Source organism: Pan paniscus, chromosome X, assembly GCF_029289425.2.
Source record: "Pan paniscus chromosome X, NHGRI_mPanPan1-v2.0_pri, whole genome shotgun sequence".
NCBI lineage: Eukaryota > Metazoa > Chordata > Mammalia > Primates > Hominidae > Pan > Pan paniscus.
Genome location: NC_073272.2, coordinates 20,822,922 through 20,845,321, shown reverse-complemented (window position 1 = coordinate 20,845,321; position 22,400 = coordinate 20,822,922). Strand labels below are relative to the sequence as shown.

Genomic DNA, 22,400 nt, shown 5'->3' with positions numbered 1-22,400 from the left:
TAAATGAAAAGCACAGCCATGACGCTCCATTATCAGCACGGGCCAGGACCAGCAGCGTAGATTGCTAGCCATGTGTCTAGTTTCAGAGGCACTGGGAAGGGCGGGGAATGATCCCCCAGTATCCTCTACTGGTCAGAAAGTTAATTTCAAGGCTCTCATTCTTCCTAAAGTGCACATCCCTCCTGGTGGAGCACGGTGGACACCCAGTAGGTCAGTGGCCCTTCCTTCTCTTCAGCCCACAGCCCAAGATGAGAAGCGGCCTGGTGTAGTGAAGCTGGAGAGCCTGCCTCACATCCTAGTCTGCCCTTTTACATGTAATCTTGGGCAAGTTACTTGACTGCTCTTTTCCTCCATTTCCCTATCTGTGAAATGGGGATAACGTACCTCATAGGGTTGTTATGAGGGCTAAATGAGCTAATATTTATGCAGTGCCCGGTCATATAGTAATGGTGTATAAGTGCTTGTTAATTAAAGATAGACCCCCTTTTGGGGCTCTAATCTTCCCAGGAAAAAATGCATATGAACACATATTTGCATTTTATTTCGGGGCATTTATGGACGCTCCAAAATGCATCTCGTGGACCCTTGGGGAAGGGACAGTTCATAAAGCCCTGAGAGAACCAGGATGAGTTCTGGAGGGATCAAGAGCCAGGGGGATGGGTGGGCGATACTGTGCGAAGGCAGGAGAAAAGCAAGAATTGGGGGCTGGGGGCTCAAGAACACATTTCACCTTCTTCCCGTTCTGGCCAAAGCCCACCTAGAACTGTGGATTGCTTGCACTTTGGGAAGTTCCATCAGCTAAGAGCCGAAGTTTTTTTTAATGATGTCATTATTAATCGTTTAATAAATACATTATGTAAGAGTACTTATTGAGCAGTGTCCCAGCGCGAGTAAACATGTTTTGGATATACCAAATTAGAAATGTTTTCATTCAGTTTTGGGGGTTATGTAGTAAACTCTGAAAATGCCGTTCCTGGAAGAGTGTCTGTTATCCCAAGCCCTTAAGAGCCAGTGTAATAACAACAAAAATATTGTTCTGTTTGGGGTTCCCATATAAGAGTGCCTAGGCGTGGTGGCTTGTTTTTAATTATCTCTCTATGGAACAGTAATTCAATCCAGAGGAGGACTGCCACCAGATTACAAGTTTCAGTCGGGTTGAAAATATTCATGCAAGGAGAGCTAGTTGTAATCTTTTTAGATCCACTCCCAAAAGATTAAGCCTTTTTCTTCCCCATCCAACTTGGGGAAGAATGTGGTGGAAGTAAATACTCATAGTATTACCACAATCATAGGTGTAAGACAACCATCTCACATTTGAAGTCTTAATATCTACCACAGTGTCAAATAGCAGGGAGAAAAACGAACACTTCAGAAACACCCAGACATGATCTTGCATAACTTTGGTGCAGGTAGTTTATTTGGGAGGTGATCCCAGGAATCAGGAGTGAAGGAGCAGGCATTAGGAAAAGAGAGAAGGGAGAAGGCATTAAGAAAAGAGGAAAAGTCATTAACAGGTATGTTATTGAGGTCACCACTGTAGGCAATGGGGGCTCACAATGGCTGACTTTTTAATGCTGTTTTTGATATGTATTTGGGTGGACATTTTAGCATACATTTGTAAGACCTGTTAAGGCATCTATCTGCTGTGATCGGCAGCTATAACTACTCCTCCAAACTTTGAAATCTGAGTTATAGTCATCCAAGAAGTATTCTTGAGTCTTTCCTCTGTTGACTCTGCATTAGTCATTTTGCCTTGTTACTTTCAGATCCATTCCCCATCCTTCCCTTACTCTGTATCACAGGGACCTGACCCCTTGCAATATCTTTCATGTCTCCTTGCCAACTGGCTTCCAGCTAGGTTCGGCCAGTGGGTGGCAGTGACAGGAGATTGGAGTGCAAGAGGAAAGGGGAAGTCAGGGTATTTCTCCCCCTCTCTCGGTTTGGCTGGCATCTCTAATGGGGGCTGTGCCTCTTCCATGATTCCAGTCTCACTGGACAGACCCCCTCCAACATCCCGTGGCCTGAACTCCTGCCTTATGGCTCTGTTCATCGGTATCTGGTAATATTACCTCCCTCCTTTGCTCTTCCAGAATCTTCCTGCTGTTGCTCACCTCTGGATTGCTCCAGTTCTTCATCTTTACAACATTTCCCTGTGTTACATTCCTGCTCTTGAACTACCTGTCATGGGTTCCCAACTGATCTCTGACTGACGGAGATTTCTTAAGGATTTCATTAGTCATTGCAAAAATATTTTAGGACATCAACCACAAACAAGACACTGGACTAGATTCCTGGAAGGTAATAAATAAAGCATCAAGCAGCTTAGCGTCTAGTTGGGTAAACAAGGCACACAGTGGAAAAGTTAAATGACATCTGTCCAAATGCCAAGTGAAAGAAGGGTGTAGTCAATGAATACTTGAAGATATAAAGAGGAGAGAGCCAGCTCCATCAGCTTTTGTAACCAGGGCATGCTTTAGAGGGCCAGGGAGCCGACATAAAGGGGTCATCTCCCAAAACTTACAATTTTGTAAAACAAGGTGAAAAAATGGAATTTTATTTGAAATTTCCTGATTTTTAAATGTTGGTGAGTAATTCAAATTTTCAATAACTTGGAGCTGGGCATGGTGCCACACATCTGTAGTCCCAGCTACTCAGGAGGCTAAGGCAGGAAGATCACTTGAGCCCAGGAGCTTGAAACCCCCATTTCTGAAAAAATTTTTTAAAAATATCCAGGTGTAGTGGTATGTGCCTATAGTCCCAGCTACTCAGGAGGCTGATGTGGGAGGATCCCTTGAGCCCATGAGTGGGAGGCTGCAGTGAGCTATGATTGTGCCACTGCACTCCAGCCTGGGCAACAGAGCAAGACCCTGTCACTAAAAGAATAATAATAACAAAAAACTCCAGCATGATTCCCACTATGTAGACAGGATAAAACTTGTTTGGAGGCTGAATTGAGACTGTAGGTGTACAATTGGTGGATGGATTACTGTATGGGGGAAGAAATGGGATGCAAAGAATGTTAGGATTCCTTCCAACTAGAAGGTTCTAAGGTTCTAATTTTTCACCCGGGTATGAGGCAGTGACGGCCTGGGTATGGAAGGGGGCAGTGAGCATGGGGAGAAGGGACAGATGAGAGAGAGATTAAAGAAGATTAATAATAAAACCCTATGGCCAGGCGCGGTGGCTCACACCTGTAATTGCAGCACTTTGGGAGGCCAAGGCAGGCGGATCATTTGAGGTCAGGAGTTCCAGACCAGCCTGGCCAACATGGTGAAACCCCGTCTCTACTAAAAATACCAAAATTAGCCAGGCGTGGTGGCAGGTTCCTGTAATCCCAGCTACTCGGGAGACTGAGGCAGGAGAATCACTTGAACCCGGGAGGAGGAGCTTGCAGTGAGCCGAGATTGCGCCACTGCACTCCAGCCTGGGTGACAGAGCGAGACTCTGTCTCAAAATAATAATAATAATAATAATAATAATAATAATAACACCCCCCATTTCTGTATTCGATTATGGTCTACAGAGTTTGTCATTGGAACTGGGATAGAGTAGAGCCTCAGAGGTTAGGCTCAGAAGTCAAACTGCCTTCGTTCAAATCTCAGGTCTACAAGCAATGATCTGTGAGGCCTTGAACAAGTTTCTAAACCTCACCCATCCTGTTTCTCAAGCACTAACAAGGAATGATGTTAATGATATCACCTACCTCTTCAGGGTCGAGGAGTCCTTCTCATGGCATAACTCTGACCCACTCTTCTGCCTTCCTCTTCCACTTTTAAGAACTCATGGACTAGATTGGGCCCACCCAGGTAATCCAGGATAATCGATCCATCTCAGGATCCTCAGTGTTCATCACATTTGCAAAGTTGTTGGCTGATTAAATAATAAAGTATGTTTGAAGTCCTTCATGTGGTAAGCCTGGATCACAGGAAGCGTGGATCAGTTTTTGCTATTCCTGTTATGCCATGTACATTCTCTCTTTGAGAATCCTTGCAACAGCCCCATGCTACAATGAGAAGACTGCCCAGGATGCAATGACTGGATATGGAGGTGGGAGTTGGGGATGGGGAGGAGTCAGGAGCAATGGCCAGAGAGTTAGCATCTTGGTTTGTAGACTCGACTCTATTGTTAAAAGTAACTCTTTGTTTCTGGGCTCTTCACTTGACCCCTGTAGGATTTTCTCTCTTGAAGGGCAGTTCCTTGCAACTCATTCTCCATAATTTAGGAAACTGGGTTTCTGAGTATGGTGGAAAGACTGATGGCTCCCCAAAAATGTCCACATCCTAAAATCCCTGGAACCTGTAAATATGTTACCTTACATAGCAAAGGGAACTTTGCAGGTGTGATTAAAATGAAAGACCATGAGATTATCGTGGACTACTTGGGTGGGCCTAATAGCTCTTAAAAGTGAAGAGGAGTCAGAGTGATGCCACCTGAGAAAGACCTGGCCCTGTCCCATCATGTCTGACTTTGAAGATAGAGGAATGGGGCATGAGCCAAGAAATGTGGGGGGCTTCTAGACTCTGGGAATTGAAGGAATGGCCCTCAATGTATTGCTAGCAAGAAAATGAGGACCTTGGTCCTACAACCACAAGGATCTGAATTCTGCTTATCCTGAATAAGCAGGAAATGGATTCTCCCCTAGAGTTTCCAGAAAAGAATGTGGCCTAGCATCATCAGCATTGATTTTAATCTGGTGAGACTCCTACTGGACGTCTGATATGCAGAACTCTAAGATAACAATTTTGTGTTTGAAGCCAGTAAGTTAATGGTACAGCAGCAACAGCAAACCAGTACTGAAGTTTTCAACTTAAATGTTTGGCGGGTGTTACTGGCAATACTTTTGAGTTCAGGAACTGATCAAGGGTGGAAATGATGTGGGGTGATGAGGGATGACTTCTTGGATATACTGAGTTGGAGAAGCAATGACAGCAAGACATTCACATGGCAGTGCTCGAACCACACTTGGCCATGTGGGATTAGAGTTTAGAAGGTAGTGGCAATAACTGAAAAAATAAAAAGTGCCTGGGAGGGGATGTAGGGAAAGAGACTCCATTGATGGGGCCAGTTTCTTGAGTTTCCAGTTTGTCTGGCTCCATTTGGCTTCTATTCTAAGCCAAACTCCTGCTCATCCTAATTGGAATATATGGACTTTGTTTTAAAAAAATCACTAGGGAGTCATACTGAGTAAATTTTATAGACACGGCACCATAATTTTATTTATTGACTTAAATTGAGACTTCCATAAATGAATAATGCTTGAAAATTGGCTCTTTGTAGGTTCCAAAGGAAAATCTGAAAATTTTAAATGTTTTTCCTTTCTTTGTTTATGAATCTTTTTAACAATGGAAATGTTTTGTCTCCTAAGAGTGGCATGGAGCTCAAATATATGACTCACTGGATATGACGACCACCTCTTTAAGTTGTAACAAATGGGAAGTGAGTTAGGAGAGGGCCCAAGAGAAACATAAGCTGATCCTCAGAAAAGTGTAAGTCCTGTGGGGATACCTCTAGGTTGGACCAGGAGTGAGGTGGAGCATCATAATGAGAGACAGAAAAAGTGAATAAATGTTAGTGACTGAGCAGCTGGGTTCCTAAAGGAAAAAGAAGTGCCAAAAGAAAAAAGCAGAGAAGAATCATTTAAAAATCTCTAGCTTTAATTTACTAGATTCCCTCCCTTCATCAAAGTAGACCGCTGTCTTTCCTGTCAGGAGTTACTGAAAGCCCTGTACATTTCATGATGAAAGAGACCAGCCCTGGGCTGGTCCAACCCCTCATCTACTTTTTTTTTTTTGAAACAGAGTTTGGCTCCGTCGCCCAGGCTGGAGTGCAGTGGTGTGATCTCAGCTCACTGCAACCTCCGCCTCCTGGGTTCAAGCAGTTCTCATGCCTCCGCCTCCCAAGTAGCTGGGATCACAGATGTGCACCACCACGCCTGGCTAATTTTTATATTTTTAGTAGAGACGCGGTTTCGCCATGTTGGCCAGGCTGGTCTCGAACTCCTGGCCTCAAGTGATCCTCCCACCTCGGCCTCCTAAAGTGCTGGGATTATAGATGTGAGCCACTGCGCCCAGCCTTATCTACATTTTGATCAAGTTTCAGCTCTTGATTATAAGCCCACGCCTATCAAACTCAGGGATGGAGGACCAGTTTTGTGAGTTTCCCAGAAAACTTCCTTCTCTGCTCTGGCTCTTCTCTTACCCTTGACTTGTCCATTTTTTTCTAATAAGTAAGAAAGAGGTGAAACTCAAATCAGCCCCCTGTGTGTACACAGCTGTGGTCAACAGATTTGGCAGTGGAGAAGGTTGGAACTATGGCCATCCACCGGGCAAAATTGTCAGTGAAGCAATGTTAGCCTCTGTTGCCCCTCGACGTCACTCTCCATCCCTCTTCTCTGGTACCTAACTCTTCCCAGGTGCCTTCATCCTGCTCCCCGCCTTTGCCAGGTGCCTGCCCTTCTTCACTTTACCTGCCCACACTGACAGGTGTCATTCTGAGGGTAGTCCATATTGAATGTTGATTTTACCCAGGGCTTTCCCACGTTGCCCAGTGTGGTAGCTCTTTGCTAGATGATCAGATGAATTCACCCAATTCAAATGAACTCATACTAAGATGTGAATGACTGATGACCCCTTCAGTGTTCCCAAAGGTATTTTTTCAATTAACCCTTTCAGGCTGGGCATGGTGGCTCACACCTGTAATCCCAGCACTTTGGGAGGCCGAGGTGAGTGCTTGAGCCTCAGGATTTCAAGACCAGCCCTGGCAACATAGTGAGACCCCCGTCTCTACAAAAAATAAAATAAAAAAATTAGCCAGGTGTGGTGGTGCGTACCTATGGTCCCAGCTATTCAAGAGGCTGAGGTGGGAGGATCACTTGAGCCTGGGATGTCTGAGGCTGCAGTGAGCCACAACCGCACCACTGCACTCCAGCCTGGGCAACAGAGTGAGACCCTGTCTCAAAAACAAAATTAACCCTTTAAAAGCTAACTCAACAGATTAGTGGAATATTAAAGTAGCATGAGAGATACAGAAGAACAGAGACTAAGGAAGAAGTAACTCCAATTAAATTAGGGCACCAAAGCACCTAGCCACTTGCCTACATTTGCCTTGTTGGCTGCAGGGTTATTGGGGAACTTGGGCACTCATTCAGTCCTGCTTTCGAGCCGAACTATGATTTTAATTATCCCAGAAAACAATCAGTACCCTACCATCATTTCAAGAAAATAGGCTCCTGGAGGCTACCAGGTATGTTTCACTGTGCAATGTTAGTTTGCAAACATACTTATTCTTTCCTATTAATTGTATCTCAAGATAACATTGTAAAAATATCCCTTTGTAATTAATTTTTTTAATGTATAAGATAACACCCCATGTGGGTCAGTATTTGGGGATGTAACACTTCTAAAGGGTAGTATAAATTGGTCCAATTTTTCTCTAGGGCATTTTGCAAACAACATTTATGGAATTTCTGAAAGAAATAGCCACATATGTATGTAAAAATTTAGCCCAAAGGATTTATTGCAGCATTGTTTGTAATCATGAAAAATCATACACACCAAAATGCCCATTAAGAGGAAATGTGTTATATAGATAAATAGTACATACAACAATTGAAGTGCTATTCAGCCATCATAGATGGTGTTGTGGAAAATTGTTTGATGATATAGAATGACGTTCATGATATATTGTCATGAGAAAAATCAAGTTATAAATATTTTTGTGTGATGTAATCCTTATACATATATATACATATAAACATATATGCATGTATCTGTATATATGTAAATATATACACATATAAACATATGCATATATCTGTATATATGTAAATATATATACACACAGAGAAATAATATATACTAACATGTTAATGTCATTTTTCTCTGGTGAAATTATAGATGGTTTTTATTTTCTTCTTCTTGCTTATCTGTAATTTCTAGTTTCTCCAATATGTATGTATTATTTTCATAGATAGAAATATAGAATTACTTTTCTTTTAAGAGATCTGAGCATTTTCCCCAAATAAATAACTCAGCAGCTCTTGTAGTTTATAAACCCAGAGGTGTCTGATCTAGCTTAACTCATAAGAAAGAAATGGCTTAATAGATATAACGTCTGTGCTCAAAAGCAGCACAGTTAATGGAAGTTTAATTTATGCAAACATACACGTTAAAAAGTATTGATTAGCTGTTGAAAATAATAGTAAATTAACATACTGCCCTCTTTTGGTAGCTATTTGTAATTCAGCTTACGTTCACTTCCATTAAAGATGTTAATCTCCTACAAATGTGTGCATAAATTAAACTAATTTTATCTTATTTTTTAAGATAAATTTTATTGTGCACATTTGAGGTTTATAACATGATGGGATGGAGTACATATGGATAGTGAAATTGTTACAGTAGTGAGGCTGATAAACATTCACATACTTTTTTTTAGTGACATGAGTAGCTGAAACCTACTTATTTGACAAAAAATCCTTAATATAATACAATTTTATTGATTTTAGTCCTCATGAAACTAATTCTGAATCACCTCTTTTCCTCAACAGAAGATACTGATAATTCCAGTTTGTCACCACCACCTGGTAAGTTGTTTTTTTAGAACTCTGGGGAATTTCAGGAAAAGATTATTCTGTAAGTTCTCTATGAAACATGGCATGTAGTCAGGTACAACAAAATTGTTTTCCTCCAAGAAGCTTAATTAGGTCATTAAGCCTACACCTGAAAAATCAATGCAAGCATAGACCAGAGGGCAGTCATATTGATCCGTCCATATTGTGGGACAAAGCCAGGCAACAAATCACAGGGGACTAAATTGTTAGTTTTCATTACAGTAATTACTTAAGTTCAGCAGTTATTTTTAGTATTCTAGTTCACAAGTCTCTTGAAGAGTATCAGGAACATAAACATGCCAGATGTTTTTACATTTAAGGGAGGACATGAGATGAGATGTTCACTTAAATATACACCCTCAGTACCTCCACTGAAAGGATATTTTTCACTAGGATTCTAAGGGCCCAGCACTCACTAGAATGGGAAGGCAAATACATTAGAACCCAGATTGGCAAGTGCCTGGAACAGAACCTGAATTCGAGACTGCTAGCTGGAATGGGACCTTAGGTTAAAGTGGCCCAGCCCTGTCCATTAGCTGATGAGATAATGAAGCCTGGAGTGGCCGAGGAACTTCTCTAAGATCACACAGCTCCTTGCTCCACATCACACAGAGGCAGCACATGGCTTCTCTGACTCCTACTTCTGTATTCTTTTGGGTATACCATCTATTCCAGAACAATCTTTTATGATGGGGAGTGAGTCAACTCACATTCTTTCTGTAGTTGTGTGCAAATGAGCTTCTACTGTTATTGATTCATTATTTAAATCCAATTAATCACAATAGCTATACTTCTCATGCACTACTATGTATCTGGAAGCCTTCAGACATCTCCTCGTTCTCCTCTCAGTCTTGCAGCATAGGAAATATTCGTGTTATAGATGAGGAAACTGGGGCTTGGGGAGGATAAAACATGCTCGTGTTCACACATTCTCTGGAGCCAGATGACTTGAGTTGTAATTTGGCCACCACCTTCCTGCCTTCATTCCTAGCTGTGTGGTTTTGGGCTAGTTCCTTTAACCTTTCCATGCCTCAGTTTCCTCTCCTGTAAATTGGGGAGAATAATAGTAGCTGTTGTCGGGTAGTTGTGAAGACGGAATGAGATAACATATGTGCCAGGCACAGTGTAAACCCTTGGTAAGTGGTAACTATTATTTTTACGAGTTTTTGAGTAATGGGGCAAAGATTCAAACCCAGGACTGCAGGCCTCCAAAGTCCAAGCTCTTTTGATCTCGCCAATTTGCCCCCTAGTTGTTAAGCTTCTAGGGCACAATGAACCACTATATTTTTCTTCCAATAGAATAGTCCTCAGCAAACTGAATCATGGTGATATCTGCAAAACCTTGTTTGCATAGAATAGGGAATGGGGCTCTGGGGGGACACACTGGGTCTAGTCACAGCCTGGCTTCTGGGTGCCCTGGGGGAGAGCAGTGCAAACTGGAAGGTAAGAGCCAGTGTAGCATCAAGGGATGGATGGGCAGCCATGCCCAGAGGTCTCTTCTTTGCACAGTGTCACCATTCATCAACATTCGGAAGAATTAATAGTCATTCCTTAAAAACTAGTTGTGGCCAATTATTTTGTTCTGCCCCAAGAGCAAAAAGGATTCTATATCTACACTTTGAATCTTATTGCTCAGGAACTGTCTTACTTCTCAAGAAACATCCTTGGTAATTTAAGAAATAAATAAATGTAGTAAATGACAAAATATGGAAACAATAATGTGGACAGACAGGGTGTGTGTGTTTCAGCCAACACAAGAGCAGTCTAAAATAGGCCAGCCAAAGTGCCTTGACACACCCAACTTTGGTCCATACCAGCTGAAAATCAGGCTCCCTACTGCAAAACTTATTTTAGTTATAAAATGTTGGTGTTTGCTTTTCCCATGTTTAGGTAGAGGTCAAGCCATTGAATCTTTTAAATATTTAAATATGCAAAATGTGTGTAGTAGATTGACTTCTTAGCTTAAGTGGAGTCATTCCACAGGAAATTTATCACTTGATTAATTGCCTTAATAGCAGCCATATTTTAAAATAACTTACCAGGAAATCTGGTTAGGTAGTACAGTATTGAGTGGTAGCAATTTTTTAATCCTAAATTTACTGTGGGAAGATTTGCTAGGCATCACTGTAACAGAATGGCACCAGCGTGCCAATATATTTCATGATTGTAATTTGGCAAGTTATTTAAAATGTTTTCTAGAATGCTCTGGCTGAAAAAATTTTAAAGTAATATTTCTTGTATTTTGGTCTGGTTCCTAATCTTATTTCTATAATATTCCATAAGTAGTTAGCAAGCTTTGCAATCACGGGTCTCAGGTTCACTCATCTTGGGTTCTTTTCCTACAATTCTCTGATTAAATTTTATACTCACTGAGCGCTCATGGGACATGCAGATTTAACTACAACTTGGTCTGCTAGTGTGTTTTCTACTTCTTTTCGTAATTATATCTCAAAAGTTTTAATTCTTTAAAATTTGACAAATAATCGTTTCAAAATATTGATTTAATTTTTTTTTCTCCTGCAGCTAAATTATCTGTTGTCAGTTTTGCCCCCTCCTCCAATGGTACTCCAGGCAAGATTTTGAAAAAATTTAAACCTAGATTTAGTCCAATTTGTTAAAGTTTTGTTTTAATTATATCTTTGTATTGTTTTTCTCCTCGGGACAAAAAGAGGTTGAAACAACAAGCCTCAATGGTAAGAATTTTTCTGAAGCAAGTGAAAATTGATAACCCTTAATATGAATATAAGTATAATGAATGGTGTTGAAGGTTTCCATTTCTAAATTATTTCTGAATACGTCGAGTAGTTTCAAATAACCCAAAACAAAACTTGCCAACCCTGGAGAGTGACCTAAACTTTCTGGTTAAATGATAACATTCTTACAGTCATGGAGGGAAGAGAGCAGTCCACCACTCTAATTGTTAGCTAAAAATAAAAGAAATATCGATCACATTTTGAATTCTCCATTCCCTTGCTGTCCAGCACAATGCCAACAAGTTTTACATGACAGATTGTTTAAATGTGAAAAGTACATCCAGTTATTCAATATGATTCAGCATGGATTTGGAGGCACAGTGTGTTCAAAGACAGCCTTTTTACAGATGATTTGATCAATTTTTAAATAGTATGAAATGGGAAAAAAATGGCTTCCCCATCATGCTAGAGAAAAGGGCAAAGAAGTGGGCTTTATTCAAGGGAAGGGGGCAGAGCAGTACATTCTGTTCCCTCCAATAAGTGAACAGAATGGGTAGACAGCCTTCCTTCCATCTTATTGCGATGAAACCCCAACACTTTTCACAAGCCCTTGGTTAAAATCAAATCTCACCATATGGTTGGTGGCTAAGGAGCTAAACAATCATAGATGCAGCTTATACTGATCAAAACTGGTTTAAATTCATATTTGGCCCAATGGGAAGGGACAGATGTTATCATTTTTATGTGCAGTTACTTCTCACAGTGAAAATAATATCTTCAATTTAGCTTTGGTGCAGTTTTTGGATCCCATTTTGTGTGTGTGTGTGTGTGTGTGTGTTTTAAGTATGATGTAATAAATGCCTTTTGGTTTTCTCCTAAAATTTCATCCAGAATCATAAATTCTAGAATGATTTGGATTTAAAGAAATGCCAATAGAATCGATTTTAAATTGGATTTTAAATCAAACAGGATCCAAATGAGATTTTCTTAAAAGTTAGTCGAATATAATGGTCATTTACTCCAAATTTAAGCTAGAATTATTTTAAATTGCTTTATAAGAGTGTATCACTTGTAAAAATGTATTATGCATCCACAGGGCTATATATTAAAATCAGTATTAATGTTGGAAATGTCATATCCCTTAGGGACGTTCATTATAATAGAGAAAAAAGGGACAAAATATTAAACAACATAGATGAGTTTATTCAAATCTAATGGTTACGGGAGTGTTGCTAAGTGTATAGACATGTAACTTGCATTTGAATCAATGAACATTTGCTCCGGAATTGTCTCCAGGGGTTGGAGAATGGAGTAGTGAGAGGATGGGTAGCAAAAACATTTAGTAGTGTCAGTTGGCTTTTGCAAAACTAACTTCTCCCAGATTTGGGGAAAAGGGAAATGTTTAAGGAACCTAGGAAGACACACATGTTTGTAAACCATGCCAGTAGTTATGCTAATTTTTATTATTTTATTTCAGATGTTACTTTAAGCTTACTCCCTTCAAACGAAACAGGTAATATCAAGTGATTTCTAAATGTAATAGCTTCTTCTGCAGCCTCTTGAGTGTCTTGCTTGTGCAGTCTACTGGGTTACTAAAGAGTTTTCTTTTGCCTCCTTGCCCTTTTTCCTGTGCCTTCAACCATTGATTTATGACCCCTTTGACTTTGACATTGAACTATAATTCTGTCACCACACTCCCAAACTTCCAAACGATGGCCATAGCACTCCATTTAAAACAGCATGTATTATTTTTGTGATTATAATAGTGATACATATTAGCTCATAAAGATGGAGAATATAGAGAAATGCAAAGAAGAAAATACAAATCATCTTTAATGTTACTTTCCTAAGACTATGACTGTTAACAATTTGGTCTATTTCCATTCAGTATCATTTATACATCTATTTATATACATATACTCTTATATCCTTTGCAAAATAGTCATAATTTACATAGATTTTTGTATCTTGCCCATTTGACTTAATATTATGTTAGAAGTATCTTCCAGTGTCCCTTACTATTATGACTTGATAATATTCCATTTTGTACCATATGTTGAACTTTAAAGTTGTTTCTATCTTTTTAATAGAAGTTATTGCAATGAACATTCTGGTGCCAACATCTTTGCATTCATTTCTTATTTCTGTAGGATACATTCTAAGGATTGCAGTATGCAAGGATTGCATTCTAAGGGTCAGCAGTATGAATATTGTAAGACTCTTGATACTACTGCTTGGTTACCTTCTAGAAAGGTCGTGCCTAGCGACATTCCTGTCCGCAGTGGATGAGAATGTCTGTCACTGTACCTTTGCTGAGACTGTATCATATCTTATTAAATCTTTCTCTCAACTCTTAGGTTTTATTTTTCATTCATGATTACTAGTGAAGTTAAACATTTTTACCCCAGAGCACTTTAGTTACCAAAACCAGAAGTTCATTTCACAGTTGTATTTTGTTTGCTCTGAAAAGGAAACTATCAGGGCAAACAAAATAATATATTTAAAAGATTTTTTTTTTTTTTGAGACGGAGTCTCGCTCTGTCATCCAGGCTGGAGTGCAGTGGTGCCGCCTTGGCTCACTGCAAGCTCCGCCTCCCGGGTTCACGCCATTCTCCTGCCTTAGCCTCCCGAGTAGCTGGGACTACAGGTGCCCACCACCATGCCTGGCTAATTTTTTGTATTTTTAGTAGAGATGGAGTTTCACCATGTTAGCCAGGATGGTCTCGATCTCCTGACCTTGTGATCCGCCCGCCTCAGCCTCCCAAAGTGCTGGGATTACAGGCGTGAGCCACGGCACCCGGACCTAAAAGATTCTTAATGACAATGTGAAATGCTATCAGCCTTCATAATTACCACCCATCATTGGCTCATGGGTCACACATTGAAACCTGAGAGTTTCAGAAACCTCATTTGTGTGTCTTTGTTACTGATGAGTTTCTGCCAGGATAACATCATCATTCTTAAGTGTGTCTCCAATCTCTGAGCTTGGCCTTTTCTTCAGAATTTGCCCATCCACCCTAGGTGACAGAGCTTCGGTAAAAATCTATGCCCTGAACACAGCCTCTTTCCATTGGCCATTTTTACAGCAAAGATTTCTGTACCTGCTTCTCCGTTACCTGGGGAATGAACCATGGGCTCTGTCCCCAAAACGTGTTTGGAAGACATTTCTAAAGTTTGCTTCTTCAGGGCATGTTAATATTTGCCTGTGAGTCACTCACTTTGAACAGTCTTGGTTCTGCTGTGGGCGTGTTATGTGATTGTGTATAGGTGGATGATCTCGACCTCTCTGAGAATAGCATTCTCTATCAGTACAATGGGGATAGTATTATGTTAACTCCTAAAGAAGATAGAGAGACACTTGATTGTATAATAGCAATACTTTACATCCCATGTGTACTGTTTCACATTAATTTTTATTCTGAATTACCTGCTCTTTACAACCTATCACCTGAAGGTCCCGATAGTGGCTTAATTCTACGTATCTGAAGTGTAAGTCCACATCATTTGTCTAGCAGCAGTGTGTGGAAAGTAAAGTAGAATTACACAGGCAGTGGGGTGTGTAATGGGTGTGATCTAACTGCGTAAACATGGAACTCCAACTCCCAGACTCACCCTGTGCCAATGCTACATGATCCGTGGATGCGGTTCCTATTCATTCTGCTGCTGAGATGACCGATAGTGTCTTAAAGGTGTCAACAGTGTGGCTTTTTTTTTTAGCACTTCACTAAAATGATACTCATGGCAAATTGTTTTTAAAAAACAAGCAATGATTATTCTCTAATATTTAAGTTGTTTCTTTGCAGAAAAAACTAAAATCACTATAGTAAAAACCTTCAATACATCAGGTATGACTTATTATCAATATCAAGACTTTCCTTTTTATAACTAAAGTAAAATTAAACAAATGGCTGGTGTTTATAATTTCTTTCTCTTTTTTCCAAACTTTTCAAGATAAAATCTGATCTTAACAAATAGATGTGTATGCACTGGGTACCTGAAATTGTACTAGGTGTTTGGGGCTATATAATAATGATCAGACACAGAGCCCACCCTCAAGAATCTTCTAGTCTATGGGTGGAGACAAGGCAAAAAAATAGATAACTAACATGAACATGCATGCAGATAAAGGCAATGATTATACAAGTATTACTGACATGGTTAAGAGGCATAGGAGTAGAGGGGGATGCAATTAATGAAGAAGTTAGAGGAATGAACCTCAAATTTTTTTTTCCTGAGACAAGATCTCACTCAGTGGCCCAGGCTACAGTGCAGTGGTGCAATCATAGCTCACTGCAGCCTCAACCTCCTTGGCTCAGGTGATCCTCCCACCTCAGCCTCCTGAGTAGCTGGGACTGCAGGCTTGTGCCATCAAGCCCGGCTAATTTTTGTATTTTTTGTAGAGACAGGATTTCGCCATGTTGCCCAGGCTGGTCTCAAACTCCTGGGCTCAAGTGATCTGCCTGCCTCGGCCTCCCAGAGTGCTAGGATTACAGGCCTGAGCCACTGCACCTGGCCAAATTCTTTTTAAATCAAAGAAAATGTGTACTTTTAAGTTTCTGATACAAGACTACACACACAAGACATGCTTGACAAAGGCTTGATTTCAAGTAGCGGTTGGCAAACTATCACCAATGGGCCAAATCGGGCTCACTGCCTGTTTTTGTGAATAAAGTTTTATTGGAACACTACCATGCCCCTTTGCTTACATATTCTCTATAGCTATTTTTCTGCTGCGTAAAACACGAGTGGTTGCAACAGAGACCATATGACCCACAAAGCTTAAATATTTACTATCTGACCCTTTAGAAAGTTTTCTCACTCATGATTTAAGGAATGACCTGTGGCCATGTACATAGAGGAGATTACAGATGAGAATGCTAGCAGTAGGAAAAACAAAATTCTCAGTATGAATGAACAGCAAGAAGACACGCATCACTGGAAATGGAGGTGCAGCTAAAATTTAGAAAAAGATGAGATGATCGAATGAAAAGTTTAGTAAGTAATACAGCAATGGTTTAAAGGACATTTACAGCATAACTACCCATTATAAAATCTATAAATTCTATATTTGCATAGTATATATGTTATAGTGAGTTCTATCTATAAGCAAGTATATTTGCTTATAGACAGAAGAAGAAATGAAATATTTCTCTTTTGGTGTGGGTAACACTGCTTTGGAACAATATAAAAATCTACAGATCTGGTAATTTGGGGTACCTAAATTTAATCTGCTCACAAAATCAAAACTCATAGCTATAGGTGTCTTCGCTAAAGCATGATGCCTGTACATCAATAAATCACACTAGCAGAAAGCATATCACATGCACTAACTCAAATTATAATTTTAGTTTGTACCCAAACTAGTTTTCTCATAGAAAAGAATTTAAGGATTTGTAATGTGCAATGGAAATAAACTTGCAGTTGGGCATTGCACACATAATTCTGACCAAACAAGACCTAACAAGGAGACAAAAATATTTCTTAATATAACAAGTTTTTCCCTTGGCAGTTTGTTTAATACATTATCAGCATTTGCTCCTCCCATGTACTATGGATTTCTTATGCTTTGCCAAAAGGATGCAATTAATAAAGGAAGGCTTTTTAGAGAAGTAAACCTTGAGTTCTTTTCAAATTGAAGAAGAGATACACTTCTCCTCTCACCAAAGGAGAAAGTGTTTCTCAGGTTAATACGTATAAAGTTTTGGTTCTGATGCTCATTTTATCTCCCAGTCATCTCTGTCTCCTTTGTATGCCTGTGTGGTCTGTTGTCCTCGTCATCACTCCATTTTGCCCTCACTAATAAGTAAATTAAAAAATGCTTTTTATTTACTGGCTAGTATCATCCACTAGATTGTATGCTCCTTGAGGGCAGGATCTATATCTGGAAACTCCCAAAGCCTGTAGAATATGGTTAATGCTCAGCAAATATGTTTTGAATTTTGTAGTTTTTGCCCATGAAACAATATTATGACATTAATGTTATTTCATACATACATTTGCATAAAGAGCTAGGATTAACATTAGAGTGTTCATAGACTCCCCTACATATGAAAAGAAGGAGGATCTATGATTAAGGGCCATTCCATTTAAAGTCTCTACTTGGTTTGTGTTCATGGTGCTCTGTTTATACTGAACAGGAGAGGGATTAATTGGGAAGGGGTCAAAAATTTTAGGGAGGAGTTAAGGATCAGATATTGACATACTAAAGATTAGTAAAGAATTGAGTTCCGTAGCTGACAAATGACCAACAAATGAAAACTCATTTCTTTAGTCTTTGTGGAATTCATCCAGCCAATTAATTCCAGCTTATAATATTTCTGGTCCACATTTGATGCCTACGTTTATGAATTCTCTTGACAATGCAGCACATAAACACAGGCATTGACATGCTTAACCAGCTGGGTTGTGTTTTCTTTGCAGGCGTCAAACCCCAGAGAAATATCTGCAATTTGTCATCTATTTGCAATGACTCAGGTTAGTTCTTGTGTACATTACACATTACCAGATAAATTTCCTCCATAGAGATAAATGGTTCACTTTCTTTTCTTTTGAGTATGTGGTATGTGCCTCTTGGAGCTGCCTCTTTTCATGCCACCTGGCTACTAGGAGTCCCTAATAAAAACAAAAGCAAATTTTATATCTGGCTGAAATTATCTTCCCGTTGCCTAGTGAGAAGATGGATTAACTTCCTTAATATGAGACATAAAGCTCTACAATAAATATTTTTCATTATAGCTTTAAATCCATAACTAATACCCTTAGAATTAATTTGTGAACATAACTAATAAAGACATTAATAATTATTGAAAGTCACTTCTTATATAGAAATCTGTCAAGCTTTTCCATAGGGCCTTAAGTATTAGAGCTTAGAAACAGGATAACGTCTTGCTAAGAATAAAGCGGATCAGCCTGTTGAATGTTGAAAACTCAAGTACACCTAGTTTAAGTGGATGCTAATTCCAGTAGTGTCCATAGTGTATTTTGCCATTTCTAACTAAGACCATTTGCTATTTTTAAAAATTGAGATGGAAATCTCTTGAGAACATGCTATTTTTGAAATGGGAATATTTTCCCTTCTGCCATGGGCCAGACGGAATGAAACAACCACTTTTCTCACCTTGGTTTGGCTCTCTGGGCTCCCTTCCTTGTTAAAACCAATGAAAGCAAATGTGAAAAACAGAAAAATATGGTGTGGCAGATCAGAATTGGCCAGAGATCATGAGAAGCGAGAAGAGGAAGTTAACTAGGTATTTTATGTTCTGAAAGTCTTATTGTGATTACAGTAATAAGCAATCATTACAGGAATATTTTCTTTATTCCATTCCTTTTAACAGTTGAATAATTTGTTTGAAAAACATAGGTAACAATTTCAAGTAAAATAAGGTTGGATAAATTAGAAAACAAGAAACTGTCCTATTGAAAGAATGTTTCACAAACACTTTCTATTGTGTGAATATAAGATTTGCTCATTTTTCTGCTGATACTATGTTCCAGGTAGAATATAGGAGGAAAATATTAGCTGGTTTTGATTAAAGAAAGCAAAGTGTTGGATACATTTCATTTTCGTATATTGTATAACTCTCTTCTCTTTTCCTCCTCCTTCTCTCCCTCCTCTCTGACTCTTCCGTTCACCGAATTCCCCATAATGTCATTATTTTTGTGCTTCACTTATGTTTTGGGCTGGTGACTAATGTCTAGTTCAGTGTTGTGTCTACATGATGTTTGATAACTGTTTGAAAATTGAACATGTAGTTAAAAAAAAAAAAAAACTGGTCATCTTGAGTAACAGATGCCAGAAAGCTGGTTGGAGTAATGTTTTCCCCAATTAAGGGACTGAATTGACCGTTTGTTTTAGTGTCGGTGAAAACAACCTCATCAGGGTTTTTGGCACCAGAAACCCCATGGTACCCTGCCAGAAACTAGAAACCTTCACTTCTTGCAGGTTCCAATCTGGGTTCATTAAGGAAAATGGAGGCTGGTGAAGAAAGTGGGAGCTGACCAAGAGTCAGGCTGATAGTCAAAAGGTGCTGGCTTCCTGGTTGCTCTGCTACCACTGTGCTCCCAGCACATTTATGAAACTCAATATTCATCAATAAGAATGTGAGGCAGAGACGTTGTGGGTGTTGGCATGCACGTACACACACACAATTTAAATAATCATTTAAAAGCTAAGATTTTTAAAAATGGATAAGTCTATGTAGATCTCAAATATCTTTTAATAATTACATACTGTATGAATTGAAATTTCAGTATCGATATGTGGAAACTGAGGTTCTTAGTAGAAAAGTTGCTGAAATAGATCATGTCAAACACTGGTCTAGTGCTTTCTTGGCCATTTTTAAGCAGGAATCAGTTGTTGTACTTTGGGGTACAATAAAAGATGATGAGAAGAGGAGGCCTTCTAGCTCAGGGGTTGGCAAACTACCAGCCATAGTCCAAATATGGCCTGTTTTTGTAAATAAAGTTTTATTGGAACACAGCCCATGCCTGTTCATTTACGTATTGCCTATGGCTGCTTTCATGCTACAATGGCAGAGTTGGGTAGTTACAGCATAGATCATATGACCTGCAAACCCTCAAATATTGACTACCTGCTCAATCACCAAAAACGTTGGCTGAGCCCTGGCTCTAGTTTATGTGATATCCTTGCCCCATTGCTCACAAGGCGAGTTTGCTCACAAGATCAAGCTTGTTCAACCGCGGCCCATGGGCCACATGCGGCCCAGGACAGCTTTGAATGTGGCCCAACACAAACTCATAAACTTTCATAAAACATTATGAGACTTATGCATGGCCTTTTTTTTTTTTTTAGCTCATCAGTTGTCGTTAGAGTATTTTATATGTGGCCCAAGACAATTCTTTCAATGTGCCTCAGGGAAGCCAAAAGAGTGGACACCCCTGCATATAGATTATGAAGTGCACACCACGTCTTTCTGTTTAGGAGTCTCTATTTTATTTGTTTCCAGATAGAGTCAAAGTCCCCAGGAATAAAATTTCTTAACAAGGGGACAAGTTTTCTCTTTCTGAATTCCCACATAAAATTTACAGTTCATATTTTCTGAAAATTATATTGATAATAGTTGAGTAACTTACTGACAAAGTAAATGTGAATAAAAACAATTCGATGAAACTTTATAATTTGATAATCTTTTTGTATGTGGTATTAATCCTCAAGCTATAAGGATACAAGTCTCAAATATCTTTTTGAAAATTTATTTTTAGCATTTTTTAGAGGTGAGATCATGTTTCAATATGATAAAGAAAGCACCGTTCCCCAGGTAAGTTTTAAAGATTTTTTTTACTGCAATCTTAAAAGGCAAATTCATTTATATTTAAACATTTGTTTGAGGTTCAGATTATTTATGATATTTGGTATATTTATTGTTATGACCAAATTTAAATGAAATATGTTAATTGAGTCCCTAGCTTTGTAGCGAGGGCTTGAATTCATAATAATCATGGTATTTTGTTAATAACTATATTTTAGTTTTCAATAGGCTTGCTGCTGAATAAGAATGTTAAGGTGATGCAATTCTACTGCCAGTTAAAATTTTAAATTATATTAGAAACTCCTAGCAACAAGAAATATGTGTATTGAATCTATGAATAATATTCTGAATGTGATTCTCTTTGCCCCATGGGGGATTCTGATGCAGTGGTATCAGCCTTCCCAAAACCTAGATTGGTTCAGAGGATGGCCAAATGTGGTTCATTCATTCGATGACTATTTCTGAGCACCTACTATGTGCCAGGCAATGAGCTCATTGCTAGAAATACAGCAATGGCTGCTATCAAGTTTTCCTTTTTACATTGGGGTCTGTTACTTAGATCCAGGACCTTTCGTGACAAGAATGTTAATAGTGTTCTTTGTGAGGAACTCGTGAAATAAAGAAAGACAGAAATCAGCACATCAGAGCTGCTGACTTAGAATATTTTTTAAAGAAAACATGAAACAAAAACAGGCTCAGCCAATATGGATTAACTTTTAAGAACCACTTTTTGCCCTCCCTTTTCTATAAAACTGCAGCTTGATCATTTAGATAGACAATGTTCCTTACAGTTAGGATTCAGTCTTTGGGGTATAGTTATTTGAGTGGCTGATAAAACTGAAGAACAACTTACTGTTAGAGAGTGAAAAAGCAAAACAATGTTTGTTATATTCTTAATGATTTTATGCTTCTAACAGAATCAACATATAACGAATGGCACCTTAACTGGAGTCCTGTCTCTAAGTGAATTAAAGTGAGTAATCTGCCATTTGACTTGAAACTTCAGACATCAACTATGGAAGGATACTTTTTGAGCCATGTTTGCAATTGAAAACTGAGAATGGGAAAGAGACCAGCCCAAAGGTTATAGAGCCAATTGGTTCTTGACTTCCTTGCAAATTAACCATAATCACATCAACTATTATCCCCATGAGGCTCTTTGATGCGCTGAAGTTATATAACAGCTTCATTTGAATTAGCATTTGAGTTTTAATATGATTTGATATCCAGCATGGTTGAAAGAGGAGTCCAAGGTGGGACTCCAAATATATGATTTGTTGATGCTTTCATGAAGCATCAGTGATTCATAAGACAGAGAAAAGTCTTTGTTAAGTAGACCTGGGCTTAGAAGGACAAGCACAGACAATGAGAAATGCATTACAAACAGATGCCCCTTGGCCAGGTGCGGTGGCTAACCCCTGTAATCCCAGCACTTTTGGAGGCCGAGGCAGGTGGATCACCTGAAGGCAGGAGTTCAAGACTAGCCTGGCGAACATGGTGAAACCCCATCTCTACTAAAAATACAAAAATTAGCCGGGCGTGGTGGTGGGCGCCTGTAATCCCAGCTACTCGGGAGGCTGAGGCAGAAGAATTGCTTAAACCTGGGAGGCAGAAGTTGCAGTGAGCCAAGATTGCACCATTGCACTCCAGCCTGGGTGACAAGAGCGAAACTCTGTCTCAAAAAAAAAAAAAAAAAAGTGCCCCCAGTTAAACAGTAAGTCAAAATGTCAGCCACCAGGATGGCCTAGGCCAGGAGATGATCTTACTGTGTCCATCACCAAAAGGGTCAACTTCACATTTATGCCCTCATAGCAGCCAGTGAAGCAG

General features: G+C 39.3%; 1 protein-coding gene across 12 annotated transcripts in view; it reads left to right on the top strand.

Annotated features, from left to right (window-relative positions):
- The window catches only part of ADGRG2 (adhesion G protein-coupled receptor G2), a 136,944-nt gene that overhangs the window by 77,177 nt on the left and 37,367 nt on the right, over window positions 1–22,400 (top strand). For 5 of the 12 annotated variants that reach the window (XM_055106772.2, XM_055106773.2, XM_063601885.1 and 2 more), the window contains 8 exons: window positions 8,549–8,584; window positions 11,135–11,173; window positions 11,281–11,304; window positions 12,782–12,817; window positions 15,108–15,149; window positions 17,725–17,778; window positions 20,527–20,582; window positions 21,491–21,546. In XM_055106772.2, coding sequence (XP_054962747.1) covers window positions 8,549–8,584; window positions 11,135–11,173; window positions 11,281–11,304; window positions 12,782–12,817; window positions 15,108–15,149; window positions 17,725–17,778; window positions 20,527–20,582; window positions 21,491–21,546 — 343 coding nt within the window. The remainder of the gene's footprint in view (window positions 1–8,548; window positions 8,585–11,134; window positions 11,174–11,280; window positions 11,305–12,781; window positions 12,818–15,107; window positions 15,150–17,724; window positions 17,779–20,526; window positions 20,583–21,490; window positions 21,547–22,400) is intronic. The other 7 variants (XM_024927217.4, XM_024927210.4, XM_063601886.1 and 4 more) reach the window with 5 other exon arrangements.